The sequence below is a fragment of the Anomalospiza imberbis genome, chromosome 4, assembly GCF_031753505.1.
Source record: "Anomalospiza imberbis isolate Cuckoo-Finch-1a 21T00152 chromosome 4, ASM3175350v1, whole genome shotgun sequence".
NCBI lineage: Eukaryota > Metazoa > Chordata > Aves > Passeriformes > Viduidae > Anomalospiza > Anomalospiza imberbis.
The window spans coordinates 64,185-79,678 of NC_089684.1; the positions used below are offsets into that span (position 1 = coordinate 64,185).

General features: G+C 35.7%; 1 protein-coding gene across 13 annotated transcripts in view; it reads left to right on the forward strand.

Annotated features, from left to right (window-relative positions):
• Positions 1 to 15,494, forward strand: part of DCUN1D4 (defective in cullin neddylation 1 domain containing 4) — a 39,087-nt gene that overhangs the window by 7,352 nt on the left and 16,241 nt on the right. For 2 of the 13 annotated variants that reach the window (XM_068186723.1, XM_068186724.1), the window contains exons 2-6: positions 794 to 906; positions 2,426 to 2,496; positions 3,423 to 3,462; positions 9,290 to 9,319; positions 10,614 to 10,728. In XM_068186723.1, coding sequence (XP_068042824.1) covers positions 10,658 to 10,728 — 71 coding nt within the window. In that variant the 5' untranslated portion in view covers positions 794 to 906; positions 2,426 to 2,496; positions 3,423 to 3,462; positions 9,290 to 9,319; positions 10,614 to 10,657. The remainder of the gene's footprint in view (positions 1 to 793; positions 907 to 2,425; positions 2,497 to 3,422; positions 3,463 to 9,289; positions 9,320 to 10,613; positions 10,729 to 15,494) is intronic. The other 11 variants (XM_068186727.1, XM_068186735.1, XM_068186726.1 and 8 more) reach the window with 11 other exon arrangements.

Consider the following 15,494-nt stretch of genomic DNA (forward strand, 5'->3'; position numbering starts at 1 on the left):
TACAGATAAAGCAAACCCTGACTCACTGACCAATTCAGAGAATAAATAACCGAACTGTAATTTAACTTCCCTAATTTAATGGGTGCTGCTTGCATTTGCTTTTATAACTGTAAAAGAAACCTGTTTTCAGTTTTAGATAATATCCCTACACTGTGCAAGCTTCCTCTCTGAAAGAAAGAAAACTTTGTACTCCAGTCCTCCATGTTCAAATGGTTTATGGCGTGCTATCTCTTGTATTAGAACTGGAAAATATACTTGTATAACGCTGCTAAGTCCATCATAATTATGTAACTAATTTCTGAAGCAGCAGCTAAAAATTGTACAGGTATTTCCAGTGGAAGTGTAAAACATACTGGCATGAACTATGTGTTTTTAAGTGTCTAGGAATGTTTTGTTTCAAAGGTGATACCTATATATATAATCCTAATGTTACAGTATTTTTTCAACCATTTTTAAGAGTGCTATCTAAAGTTAATATCAGATTAGAATAAATAAATATTTGCTTAGTGCTCTCAGCTTCTTACCTCCAGATATGACTGGTTTCTCTAAATACTCATGTTCTTTGTAGATTTTAGGCTAAGCAGCAGGGGAAACTGTAAAATTTATACTCCAGAAAGTTTAGTCTGATCTGCCAGTTAACAAATCAAATCTTATTTTTTAATCTTGCCCGCCTCAGAATGGCTTTTATGTTCTCTCTTGTGCTCATCCCTGTTTGCCCCCCTCTCCTTTTGTTTTTTTCTCATTGCTTTATATTGAATTGACTAAGAAACTCAGGATTATTTTTTTCTTGCAGAATGGTTCTGCTTAGTATTGTTTGACTAGCAAAAATGGAACTTTATTGAGCATTTAATGCAGGAAAAACTCTAGCACCCTGCTGAAGGTTCAAGAGCTTCCTATTGTAGCTTGGTAAGAAGATCTGGATTGTCTTTGACTTTGTATATATAAGGTTAGCTAAAGTTGGAGAGTCCATCTCTGGTGCTTCTGACTTAGAGCAATTGTATTGCTGTGGTGGATTGTGGCCAACATGTTGAGAAATAGGTAGCAATTAATTAAATGATACTCTGGCTAACATAATGAATGAAATGTATCATTCCTAAAAGTATCTTTTGATTTTTTTTAAATTCACTGTGACAAGAGAATTCCACAGTGATGTGTGTAACAAGTACACTTAGAGCAGGCAGTTTCTTCAGTTCCACTTGTTAACTTCACAGCAATGTGGTTCACTGACTTGGCAGTCGGATGTTTAATGATGACTCTTGTTTATTTGGGTCATCTTAAGTGTATCTTGAGAGCATTTCTTTGAAATGCTCTGGATGGAAATAAGGGAATTTTTTTTTTTTTACCTTTCTTGCATCTTGTATCAGCTGCTGGGCAAAGCCAAATTAAACATCTCATATTAGAAATGCTTTAGTGCATTAGCTGGGTAGTGACACTAGGCACATACAGAAGCTTTTCACATATAGAAGTTTGCTTGGAATACTTCGCTTATCATACAGTACATTTCTCTAGAGTATTTTGGCACATGAGTTCTAGTGGGGTAGCTAATTTATTTTTAGTTTAAATTGAGATACTCTATAGTAGTTGGCTGTCTTTAAGTCCTCTCGGCTGGTTTGTGTTCAGCTTCTGAGATTCTTGGTTTGCCTGCTGTCTAGCTGGATCTCAGCTGTTCTTTTGTAAATTATTTACTTTCCAGTTTTGTTCTTGCCACATTCCTAGCAAAAACAGGGAATTCAAAAGAATAAATAAAAACTAGTTTCTTGCTCTTTAGCAACTGAAGCAAACTCAAGTGTTTTATATTTGGAGTATGGAAGCAAAATTAACATCTATGCTATGTCTTCTTCCAAGAAGTGTCAGAATATTTCATTATCAGTTTTTTTGGCTCTTGTCTTAACAGCTGCTGCATTGTAACCTTTGGTTTGTTATTAAAAAGCCATGTTTCAACTGTGCAAGTGTATTCTAATCACTTACTTTTGCAAGGAAATTAATATTAAGGCAAGTAGATGTGTATTAATAAAGTCAGATATTTTAAAAACTAGGATTTTTATTAATGACTTTAGAATGTTACATGTTACTTAACTTGGTTTTGGAATAGATGAAACAGAAGGACTGGGTAACATGGACGTTATAATGATTCCCAGTATCAGGGGAAAAAAAAAGGTGGTTTTTTTTTTTCATTCAGCTATAGTTAGCTATGTTTCTGCTAAGGGTCATCTATACCTTAAGAAAAATACATACGTAGGATATCTTTTTGCAGATTTCAGTTGTTCCACTCAAATATTGAAAATGTCAGTGCTGAAAAAGTTGAGATTACTTTTAGTTTATAGTTCTGTGATAATTTTATTAAATAACCAGAATGTAGGAACATCATGACTGCTGCATTTGGAAACCAGAAATTTAAAACCCTTTTTTTTTTCCTCCCCTCTAGATTTTCAGCTGAATTCTCATCTGTCAACACTGGCAAATATTCACAAGATTTACCACACCCTCAATAGGCTGGTAATGACTTGCCATTTTCTCTTAGCAAAATAGCTAGGGCTTTGGTCCAGAATATTTCATGATTGAAATCATTAAGTGATTGCACTTCTAAAAATTATAACTGCCTTGTTGTATGAAAGACTGTTTGGTTTGAATTGGTGAAAAGATAAGCAGTATTAGTAAAAGGTGAAAGATTATACTCCAGAGGTCAGAGTGGAGTTTGAACTTTGTTTGATTTAGATGTTGCCTCACACAAGAAGCTTTCTTGGATATATTACATGATGGTAATCAGCATAGTTACCCAGTTTCTTGCAGTTCTTCTGGAAAACATACGGAATGGGCAAGCTGTTCTCTTACACCCATGCAAAATGGGAAACAAGGCTTTTGTGAAGACTCTTCCTGCTTATGTGCTGTGTATTTACATTTGTTTTATTGCAACCATAGCTGGAAACGGTGAAATGGCTTCTGTGTGTACACTGCAAATTTAGTGGAAAAGACCCTGCCTGAAGAAGGGGGTAAACTTGGTTCCAAGGCTTCAGTTGGTTTTTAATCAGTTTCCTTTAGAGCACATTTGTATGTTTATCTTTAAGCAAAGCCATTTCTGTGCTAAATGGTAAATTCAATCTTTCCAATGCCACGTTTATTCGTGGAATTATTTGATAAAATAATGCCAATTCCCAGCCTGATAGGTAGTTATTTCCACTCTTGAAATAAATTGATATGTTTTTGATTGGAAAAAACTCAAAAATATTTATCAAATTCAATTTACTTGAACTTATTAGATAAATTTGCTAGTGTAATTTTTAGGTAAATATGAGCTGAAAACACAAAGACTACAATCTTAGGTAGATAATCCTTAAGTAATTAGGATGAATATTAATATCAAGTAAAATTTAAAAATAGTACAGAAGAATCTTGTTTAACTGTGTCATTCCTGTTTCTTGCAGAATCTGACAGAGGACGTTGGTCAAGACGATCACCAGACAGGTATTTAATAGGGATGGAGTAAAAACAGATTGAAACAATTTAAACACGCTTTATTAAACAAGCTTCTCTAACATAACTGAAAATGATGTTTTAGAAGGCTAAAGGAGTTTTAGGAAACAAGTGCCTGGGTTTCTTACTTTTTTCCAAAATAGGTGTTTGTGCTTTTAATTTATCAAATGATGAAGGACTTGAACAGGTTTCAGCAGTATCTGTAATTTTACTGTCTCTTAGTTTAGAAGACTTAATGAAAAATTTCTCTCACCCCTGGGACTCAGCTTGTTGGGCCACAAAATATCCATGTTCTTACAGTGTTTTGAGTCTTGAAAGAGCATTAGTGAGAACAGAGCAGAAGCAAGACCTCTTCTGGCTTTTGTGATGCCTGTGACCAAGTTTAAATGATGTGCTCCAAACAACCTGCTTTTTTCTTGACTGGTTCTGATGCAGGTTATTTCTGTTTCTTGTGCAGGTTTTCAGTCATTGTCTGAGTACTATCTATTTATGAGTTCATATCTGTGTTTTGTTCCATGAAATGTCATAATTTTTTGAGGTCTTCTTCTCAGATGCCTGGTACCAGCTTCCTGCCATTCTTGATTTGTCAGCATTTGAGCTTTGTAACTTGATGTTTTGCAAGAGTTCTTACCTCCTTTTGCACTGCCTTCAAGCCCAGATCACTCACTCAGCAGAACTATTCTTTAAAAATGACCATGTCTGTCCTACCACCTGACTCAAAGCTTTTTCACTATCCTGGGAAGATGACTATATTTGCTGATGTTACCTAGAGCATTTAGGAGAGTGGAGAGAGCTGTCAGCTCCTCCTGGAGATTTCTGGCACACACTTAAAAATCTAGCACACTCTTATCCTAGAGCAATGAGAAGAGATGCATAGGACTGCATTGCTTGGGATTGGACAGAACTCACTTACGGATTATGCACCCTCCTCTGTACAGCAGCAGGTGACTTTGTTTCATGCTTGAGCTCTTACCCTAGCTACAAAAGGCTTCTCTGAAATACTTTTCTTCAGTGTGGTTAGTTATTTGATACTTGAAATTAGCTCATTATGTAAATGAAAAACCTCTGAAAAAAGAGGTTGTGACCGTCCATATTAATTAATGTCTATATTTTAGAACTGATGTCCTCTCCCATCTTGTGATGGAGACTTGGAATTTTCTCCTGTGTGACCCAGGTGCTCTTAACTGAACAGCTACATACTGATTTCATGTATGAAAATGTGTTATATAATCTTTGTTTACTCTTGATGACCAAGACCTGTTGTGAAGCATTGAGGTAGTCCCCTTCTGTCACTAATCAGTAAGTGTTGATGTACTTTGAGGTATTTGGAATTTGTCTTACCTGTTGCCTAGCACTTCTGTCATAAAGTATAAGAAATTAGCCTTGGTGCTCTCATTACCTCTATTAGGAGGTGCTCGAGCACGTTACCATCAGTGTCAGTATAAAAGTGTTCATCAAAGCCAGTATGCTCTTGCCTGCATGCTGTTGTTTGAATTAAGCTGTTTCAAAAGTGTGAACGTGCCTGTTGAATCAGTTGGGGCACAAAATCCCACCCAAGAGTGCAATTTTTTGCAATAGTTGTAAAAGAACCTTTCAAACTAGAAAGAAATATGAAAAGAGAACCAAAAGTAAAGGTTGATAACACCAGTTTCCCTCTTCATCTTCAACTATTATTTCCACTATTTCTTATGCTGCTGCCCTATTTTATGTCTCTTTGTAGGAAGAGATGAAGCCCAAATGTTTGCATAAGTTCCAGGCATGTTCAGTTGAAATGTATGTTTGATTTGACTCATATGAGGACAAATAAACATTTAAGGAGCTATTTTGGCCATCATGAATGTATTACAGTGAGGTCTCCTGTTTCTGTTTTGTATGGGACTTGACACTTCTGAAACATCTTACTTTGAGACACTCATGTAAATCTATAGAGGCACTTTTGAAAATTGTTTGATTTCAATGTGCCTGAACATTTGGTATTTCTGTTTTCCAGTAAGAAGTTGTCAAGACCTATTAATTTTGTTGCACAATTTATAGAACTGTATAGGTGCTGTGAATTTGAGATTCTGTGTCTAGAATTAACTTGAAAGTCAGATTAAGAACTTTGCAAAAGGTTTGAGTATTGCCAACCCCATATCAAGGTTTTTTATAGTTCTGAGATTATTTTAATACTAAATCTTCTGGCCCAGGCCTTATCCTTAAGGATTGCTGTTATTTTTCTTATAGACATAATTATGTGGATTATTGTCATTATGTTGTGGACTTTATTTTTGGGGTGGCTTAATGTATGCTTATCTAAATTTGACTGGGATTTCTAAAAGCTATTTTAAAAAAATCTTAGTTCTAGGCTAATATTTATTAATGATAGTATTAACTTTTAAATGCATATGACATTTACTTCAAAGCAGTTGTTTCTAAGCTAACAAAAAATGTCTTGGACATCTAAATTACTTGAAGCAAGTTGTATCTTTTCGAAGTATTAGCCAGATTTCCTTTCTGAAACCAGGCCTTAAAAAATCAAAGAACTACAGGGAAGTGGCAGTTTCAAAATTCCTTCAGTGATTTGAGAGCTAAGATGGATCTTGTTTCAAAATTCCAGTCCCCTACAGTGATTGCAGTCTCACGTGCTATCATTCAGTATGCATATCTGTCTGAAAAATAAGACAGACTTCAAATGTGTCATGGGCTTTGCTTTTTCACCTGTTTGTAAGTGTACGAACAGCAGGCTTTCAGATTCTGTAAACAATTTCTTTTTCTTTTAGTATGTATATGCATTAACTTGGAGAACTCACATTTGAAATAATAGTTGTTTTTATGTCATAACTACAAATCTAGCAGCTTGTTAATAGCTTAAAGTCATGATTTGGTAATTAAATTGTGACTTACGTATCCAGACTAAAAAGTCTTTAAAAGTATGCTTCTTGTTGTCACCTGGCTTGTTTAAAACAGTGAGATAATCTCTTCAACAAAAAGAAGGCTTCATTGCTGTTCATGATTCTTTGGAGGGGGAGAAATTGCTTTTGCCTCTTCTGGTTTTTTCTTTTGTTAGATTAGAGAAGAAACCCCTCTTGAGTCCAGAGCAATTCTGTGGTGTGGAGTTCAAGACAGAGAAGATGATTTTTCCTTTTGCAACAGGATTGCAAGTTGTTTAATGTTTTGATGAGTATCTTAGTTTTCTCATCTTGTGTCTGAAAACTGATGCTTGTTAACTGTGCTTGTGGTCATTTTGTTGCATTATTAAGTGATCTGCTATATCTTCCCAATTGCTTCAGCATTCAAAGTTTCTAATTATTTTTCCTTTGAAGCATCCTTCTACTGAAGCATCAGAAGAGCAGGATTCCTCACAGGCTTTAGCTAGAGAAGGCAAAAATTCCATGCCTGTAAATCATTTCTGTAGGGACACAGCTTGTAGAGTTCTTCTTTATTGACTTTTTTTTTCCTTTTGTTTATTCTGATTTTGTTCTAGGACTGTCCTTCCCTTGTGGGTTTTATTTTATATGTTGTTTTAAATTTCCTAGGGTGAATTTTAGCTCTTGAATTGATACTTCCCTTTGGAAGCTTTGTCTCCTGCAAATTTGGAAGTATTCAATAGGATGTTTGGCAAACAGCATTTAAACTCGACAGGCTTTTGGCTGGTGGTGGTCTATTCAGCAGCCATTTGGAGGCTCTACCTTGCAAATGCTAGCTTCAAGTGTCAAAAAAACAGTGAGAACTAGAAGGGTTCTGCCAATCTTGAGTTGAGGCCTAGGAGTGAGAAACTTTGAAGATAATCACATCAGCAGAGCTGCACTTGGTAAGTAAAATTCTGTCAAATTTGCATGTAGTCAGAAGTAGCTGCATGTTTGTTTGCAGATAGTCAGACCTTTGGGAAGTGAAATTAGTTGTACATTGCTAGACCTAAAATTACGTTTAGAATCAGAAAGCTCTGTGTAGGAAAGGTTAGTATTGCTATTTAGTGAGCTGTATTGTAAATTAAGAAATTGCAGGAATTCAAAGTAAAAAAACCAAACTCATAATTTTTAGCTTTATATGAAAATGAAAGAAATATTCTGCTGCTGTTACAGAGAAGTTATAACTGCCCTTCAAATTTAATACACCATTTTTAGTAACAAAATAAATGCTTTGAAAGTAAAATTCTTACACTGTGATTTTAGTAGTTTAGAGATTATTCAACAGCTAAAGCCTAGTGAAGACTTGCTCCAAACCTCAGTTATTAAGACATTAAGTCTCAGAAAGCATTTACAATATGTGTGTCCACCTGGTGTCTGTGTGCTGTCAGTGTGTGAGAGCAGTGTATGTGTGCATTTAATCACCTACCAATTTCTGAGCTGTCTCTTTTCTTCCCTCTTCTGTCCCTTTGAGAGCTGCAACTAGATACGTTCAAACCAAAAAGGATACAAGTTTTTCATGGGAGTCATTGGAGAAATTGTGTTGTAGTGAATTCTGTGATCAGTTTAAGCCTTCAAAACAAGTTCACCAATCTTCTTTAAAATATCCTATCATTTAGGGAGGCAAAGAGTTCAAGCAGGAATTCTTGAGTTAAATTATTTGGTTTGTATGGGGTTGCAGGTCTGACTAAATGATTTCTCTGTTCTATAACTGCTTTATTTTACTTTTTTTTTTTTATCTTGTGCTCTGCTTCTTTTTTCACAGAGGCCTTGCATATTTCTGTTCACAATCAACTGACCAGTAAACTGCACAGATTTGTGGGGGGTGAGGGGGATGTTTGGGTTTTTTTCTTGCATTTTACCAGCATCCAATGCCTGTGGCCATCACAAATGGATTTTTACTTATTTAAAAGAAAGGCACTTGAAAACAATCCATTTGCTCTCAAAGGAATGAGATAGCTACAGATTATACTTAAGTAAACGCATAAGAGGTGTTCACTATTGCATTTTCATTTATTAAGTTCAGTGTGTGTCTTAAGTCTGGCTCTTTCTAGCCATCTGTTGAGTTCTGCTGTCATCTTAAGTGTTTTTAGTCTTTGTAGGCTTACAAAAATACTTACTGGCAGAGTCTTTAGAAATTTTATCCGAAAGAAAGTATCACAGGTTCAATAACTTACGAGAGTACAGTTTTTCAGTATCATTAATGTGCAGGCATAATCAGATGGAACAAGTGACATTCAGCAGGTCAGGTTCCTTAGTTTGTTTAATTTGTAAAATGCCTTGGGTGTACTCTGAGTTTTTTATGGTTTCTGGCTTACCTACTTCAAATATATCTGATATTGTTGAGAAGAAAATAAATACTATTGTCATTAATTTCCTTTTGTAATGTATTCTAGACAGTGCTTCTAGAAGTATGTTCTTCTGACACAGCCATTATGATTTTTTTATGTGGTAATAATTTATGGAGCATAATACTTGCAAGTTTTTTGCTGATTAGTTAAATTGTAATTTGAATTTACAGTGCTTTTAATTCTGTTTCAGAAAGACAGTGTATGGCCATATTCTCCTGGGACAATAATGGGGAGGGAGTTTTAGGGTTAAAATAAAAAGAATAGAAGAAGAATTTTTTGAATTGGAACATATTTGTTGAACTAGAGATATGAATTTTCTTCTTAACAGATGGAAATTAATATAAATTAAGACCAAAGAAAGCATGCTTAGTGCAAAAGCTTTATTAGTTGAAACCAGATTAGTTCATCTTGTTGTAAAAATTGGGTTGAACATCTTACATAAAACTAGTGAAAGATGAACCTAATACTAGAGAAATATGTACTTTCTTACAGGTTAGAGTTTCTGTGCATGTTTGAAATAACATGCATGTAGCAAAGCCTAGGAGGCTGTAAGGTTCCTTACACGTGTTTCTCCTATAACAGGAGAGAGCCTTTCAAAGATTCGAAGAATAGGTAAGCAAAAGATTGCTGTCAGTATTTGTTGGGAATTGGGCCTCTTATTTCAGTCTGTTCCCTTGGTGTCAAAAAGCAGTCTAAGTTTTATTGCTTGCTTCTGTGCTGTGATGTAAGATAAAAGATTTTGTGGGCATCTTAATTGAGCGTAGCTAAACTTGGATGCTGTTGTAGCAAAGAGAAGATAGCTTAGGAATGCTGGAGTTCTTAATGTTTTCTTGCAAATTTCTTTGGCATCGCTTTATGTGTGGATTTTTTATACCTCACTTCTCTCTTCCTTTTCTTTTCAAATTCTCTGTGTAACACTTAGAGCTGTGATAGCTCTTTGAGCTGCTCTTACACACATCTTTCTCAGGTGTCACTGTGGTCTTCAGCATATGAAAGTAGGACAAAGTTGTGCCTGGAGTGTTAGCCTACCTGTTTTCATGAGACAGCTAAAGCAATTTAATGACTTGCTGTGGTCAAAAGGGTTGGTCCTGTGCTCTTTCCTTGTGCTAATGAACAAAAAGTTGTTATTGTTTTTTCCTTTGGTTAATTATCTACAAGTTTGTTGAGCTGGATTGGCACATGGAAGAGTTACCAGAAACATAAGAGTGTGTAGCTGAGAGAAGGGGATGGAAAGACTGCCACCTGATTGGCATCAGTGTCTTGAATTGGCTATTTCCTACCTGGGGACCTTCATTTTTTGAGAACTGTTCAGTCCAAATAATATAGCCAGCCAATTATTTTTTCCCCCTGGTGGCTGCTGAATGTTTCTTCCTGTCCCTGCAAAACAAAACAAAAAACCTCCCAAAGAACCTGAAAAAAACCCTCTCACCAAAGAACAAACAAAACCTTTCCTACCTCTTGCTCTCTGTATCACAAAAAAATAAAAATTTGGGGCTTGAAAATAAAGGGTTCTGTTTTCTAGAGGTAGGTGTTCATTCACATCTGTATTTCAAAAAGCAATGATCAACTCTTAGAACTTGTTATTTGAATAAAAGACTAAAAATAAGGATGACTTTTTGAGGACCTAAATCTTTAGGATAGTGTCAGTTCTTGACTGCTGTTAGACTGAAGTAATGCTAGTGCTACTGTACATTTTGGTATAGTACTTTTGACCTTAATGGAAATCTGGTCATAGGATACCATATAAAAGTGAGATGGATTCTGCTATTGAAAGGAGATCATTTATTTTTAAATTTTTAAATCCCCTAAGTTCCTTCCCTTTGTAATATGCCTATTAGTGGACACAGTTTAACTGGTCTGCAACAGTTTCATTTCTTTGTGCTGGTGTTTTTAATTCCCTCTGTAGGAAGTCTTCGGTCTTGCAGTTCATCAGACTGCTTTAGTAAAGTGATGCCTCCAAGGAAAAAGAGGAGACCTGCAGCAGGAGATGATTTATCTGCTAAGAAAAGTAGACATGATGGGTATGTCATCTTACCATGAGCTAAGACTGATGGAATATCTAAAGTTGAATAGCTGATATATCATGTGTTTAAATATTAATGGAAATAATACTGAAATTTACTTGGCTTCTCAGTGTGGAACCATGGCTGGTGATTGAACTGTGGAATATTGATAAGTATATGTAGGTTCAGTTTCATCTCACCTTTCTCTAGACATACAAGAAGCATGTAGGGAACTTCTCCTTGCTCTAGTTGCCAGCTGTGAAATTATGTGCTTGTTTGTTCGAAACCGACCTCCAAGAGATACAGTAGTATTTTCTCATATACATGCATAAGGTCTGGATTGGCTATTATCAATCTCTAGCCTGTCAAAAAAGTGAATGTAGTTATGGTCCACTCAACTTGTGAAATCCTGGTAGTCTCTTCCTGTTATGTTGTGATTTGATACTGAACATATAAGGGGAAATTGCCCAGGTAAAGTGATAGCCACTGGTTCAGCGGTTGTTGAGGGGCTTCTCACTGGACAGCAGAAGCCAAATAGGTTATAGAGAGTGCATGAACAGTGTATTATTTTGGCATGAGGTATTGGACAGCTGAGACCTCTGCAAGTGTTGGATTTCCAGTATGTGTAGTGCATGGAGTCATTCAGTCACCACTGAATATGCTCTCTCTGTGCAAGAATCACTTATTTTTGTGGACTAAATTCAGAACTTGAGGCTGTATAGAACTGCACACTCCTGCATGATAAATGTAGGACTGTTCTGATGTTGCAAAATAGCTTATACAACTAGAAAGTTTGCTTGGCACTGCATCAATCAGTAGAATTTGAGCTCTGTTATATTCATGTATTGCTGATGTCTCAGAAAACACATTCTTCCATATCAAGTACCTTCAGGGAGGTTAAAAGAGGTGTTTTTCTCCTAACTGTCAGCCTGAAGTCTGGCTCATTTTTATACTCTAGCATGAGTAAGAAAAATACTGGTAGCCAAATTAAGCCTCTGATCATGCCCCTATAACTCCATTGTGTTTAATAGGGTTGCACAACTGTAACTGCACTGGAATTTATTAAATGATCTGTTGATGCAGAAGAAAGAGATTTGAACTCTTGCTTTGTAACACTAACTAGAACAAAAAAGCCGTTCATGCTCTTAAAATTTTTAGTCGTTTTTCAGAAATAGTGAAATATAAAAGCTAAAGAGTTGATAGAGGACATTACAGCTTATTGAAAGATAGGCATACAATATGGAAGCAATACAAGGACTGACCCTTTCTAGAATATAGAGAGGTTCATAAAACTGAACTCTACCTACCTTAGCTAAGACACTGATGATAGAAAAAAGCAGCCCCCTAAAAAGTAAGTTTACCTATAAGTAAGAAATAATGATTTGTGTAATTACCTAAGAAAATTTTAAAAACCTGATTTTTTGCTCTCTGAATACTAGATATTTAATAGTTTTTAAGAGCTTGTTGCAAATGTAATTTGAAGGATTTTTTTTTAATATCAGCCTCTGAGTTTATAACTAATGGATCTAGTCTTCATTTTACTGCCATGTAAGTCTTTATTAAAAGGAAGACCTCAGCCTGCTTTTAGAGTTGGAGGAGAAACCAGATCTGCTAGTCGTGAGCCATGGGGTAATATCCTCTGATGTGGTTTCAGTTTTTATCTGACTTCCTGTAAAGGTTTTTGAGTTTTCTCTGCTTCCCAGAGTGTTTCTTTTGTTTTGGTCTTCAAGAAAACAGTTTTTTATTTCAGCATGACTGGCAATATGAAATTACTTGCTGGACATCCAGCCTTGTCTTGAAGCTGTATTTTCTTTCAAGGAAGGATTTTTACCCCTGTAATCTTCGGTGAATAGGTTAGTCAAAAAGCAGTCTCCTACTTCCATGTTTGTTTTGTCAGGTGGAGTTCATACCTGTCAAGTTTAGTTTTTGGATCAGACATCTCAGTTAGTTAAGCAGAAATCAGTCTGAAATCAGGAAACTCTACAGCAGTGTGCTGTAGCATATGTAGTTTGCCAAGCCAGTTCTGCTTACATTGTGTGCAGAGAATGCTGTATACAGTAAAACAGTATGGCTAGTGGAATGCCAGTTTATAGAATAAGGGGCTCCTAGGCCCAGTTCTCAGCTTCTGTTTTAGAGACAGACTTCCTAGAAGCTGCATTCTGGTAACTCAGGGTAAGCCTTCATGGGACATTAGTCTGTGTGGATTCTGTATTAAGTGAAGAGAGGCAGTCAGTGTCTGAAGAGCTACACAGGCCACTCCAGAAGAGACTGTATTTCCTAACAGAAATGATTTGTCACCTCAAATACGTAATTGAATGACATAAATTTTTGTTGGTTTCTCAGCTACAGTGGCATACTTACAGTGTCAACATTTACAAATTCAGTAATTCCAAGTCTCCTGTTTGTTCTCAGTGTGAAAATACTGGGTAATAGTCCAAAGATTTTCAAGGGATGTCATCATTAATGGTGTTACTGCAGCTGAGACTGAAGGTTGACGATTTCTTCTGGTTTGTCCATTAAAAAAATGTGGTTTTTTTAAATCTGTTATGGAGCGTTTTGTTGGGTGATATTTTCAGTCTTCACTATTTTTCATTCATTCCTATAATCTCTTCAAATCTGATAGGAATATTTTTAGGTATGCTTTCTTCCATAAAGTTTCTTTCAGCAGGTGTCTATACTGAAAGGGAAGACAGTTTCTTAAGACTCTTAAAGTCATAAACATGTCTTACACCCTTAATTCCAGGCTGGTAGGAACACAGCTTCATTTCAGAAGCATTAGTGGAATGCACAGGCAATTGAGGAAAAACATTTATAGGAACAAATCTAGCTGTGAAATTATTTGGAAATGCTGATTTAGTGCATAAACTGATTATGGAAGACTCCAAACATGTTCATTAGTATTCCACCCTTACATAAAATAAGAACTTGAATTCTCTTAATTGCTGTTCATAGCATCACCAAGAACCATGCATGAATGCAGTGTTTGAGTGGGAGGGAATTTTTTATACCAGATGATATATAATAACAAGAACTCAGTGCTTTATCTATAAAGCTATCTAGTAAGAGCTATCTTGCCTTAGAGAACAGCTTTTGGAAGTAAACAGTTGAGCATGTGCTAACTTGAACATAATGACTTGAAGACTTAGTTTATATTTTCATCTTAATATCACAGTCTTGAATTTATTGTACTTAAAACTGTCACAGTATAGAGTAGTCTCAAATTTGAGTTAAAATTACATGTTCTGTACATTGTTCTTCCATCACTATGTTAAGCATCTTCAGAAAGGTAAAGCAAGATTCATGTAAAGATACTTGCTGGGTAAAATTATAGTCCTCACTGGGTAATTGTCTTATGCTGCTTATCTGTTACACAAAATCTAGCCAAATAGGGAAAAATGAGCTGTTTAATATAATGTCTTCTGTTTTGACAGTCTCATTTAAAAAGTATTTCTCCTCCTTATTCTGGAATCACACTGAGGGCAAAAGTCTTGCAGTAATGGATATTGTCCCCTTAGGAGGATGAAAACTAGGAATATTTATCTACTTCCCTGAAATTTATGTTTTCAAACAATTAGATAAATGTTTTCAATGAATTTATCCTTATGTGTCTAGGAACCACAAAAGGGCCTATTAATATGAAAAATAGATTTTCTGTATTGAATAGTAAACTCCATACACTATAGTGGAAAAATGCAGTTTTTGAAAACACAGTGTCATTAACATAAGATGTACTAACTTCCAAAGTTTTCAAAACCTTTGGTGTTGAGAGTTGGTTTGGTTTTTGTTCTGCTGTTGTTTACTAACTGGTTTGGTCCTGCCCCATGCAGACCGCCTGTGTTCCCAGCTGTCATAGATGTGTAGTATATATTTTTCCTTGAAGTAGGGGTTTTCAGGTACACACAAGTATAATTTTTCCTTCTTCTGTATCTTTTCAGTGCATTTCACTTAAACTGGACATGTGACTATCAGCATGTGTGTTGTTACACATACTGCTCATTAAGTAAGCCTGATAAAGTTCCAGACACTTAACAAGTTTAGGAATGATTGTAAGTCTTTAAACAAGGAGACATAAGGTATATTCATTCATAAAACCTAACAGTCAAATTAGTCTTGAGGGTTGCTTTAAACTCTTTTTGTCATGTCTTGCAAATTGCAGAACATCTCTTCTCCCACCCTTCTGTCTCTACTACAGTTTTTATGAAACTATTGCTGGAATCATAATTGTGAGTGAATAGATAAGGCTTTATTAAAATACTTTCATTGTGCTGCATTAATGAAAATTCTCAGCCAAAATTTTGAATTAATTAGTATTAATGGAAATAGTGTGGGTCATCTTCTTCAATCAAAAATTGCCATGTTTTGAAAAAAATAATCTGGAAACAATTAGTTACTTAGTTGAAAACTGAAACAAAATTCCATAAAGATTTTGACTGAGTTCTGGTCGCTTTATAAACAAAGCTTCTGTTGGTGAATTTCTTGATGTCTTCATTCAGCAAGCATTGACCATATGAAATAACCAGGCTCTAGATCTTCATGAGAGGCTCTTGAATTACCATAATAAAGCATAACTTTTTTCCCCTTCTCTTTTATTTTCTTTTTCCTCTTCAATGGATTATTATCAGCTTCCACCATGAAGAGAATGTTTTGTGTGACCTAAGCTCCATATTTTCACTGATCTTGGTTTGACTATTCTGGAACTACACAGCCCAGAGTTGGTGCAGTGGGAGGGGCTGTGGCTGGAGCTTCAACCAACTCCAGTACAGGTGAAATGTACTCAGAGCAGC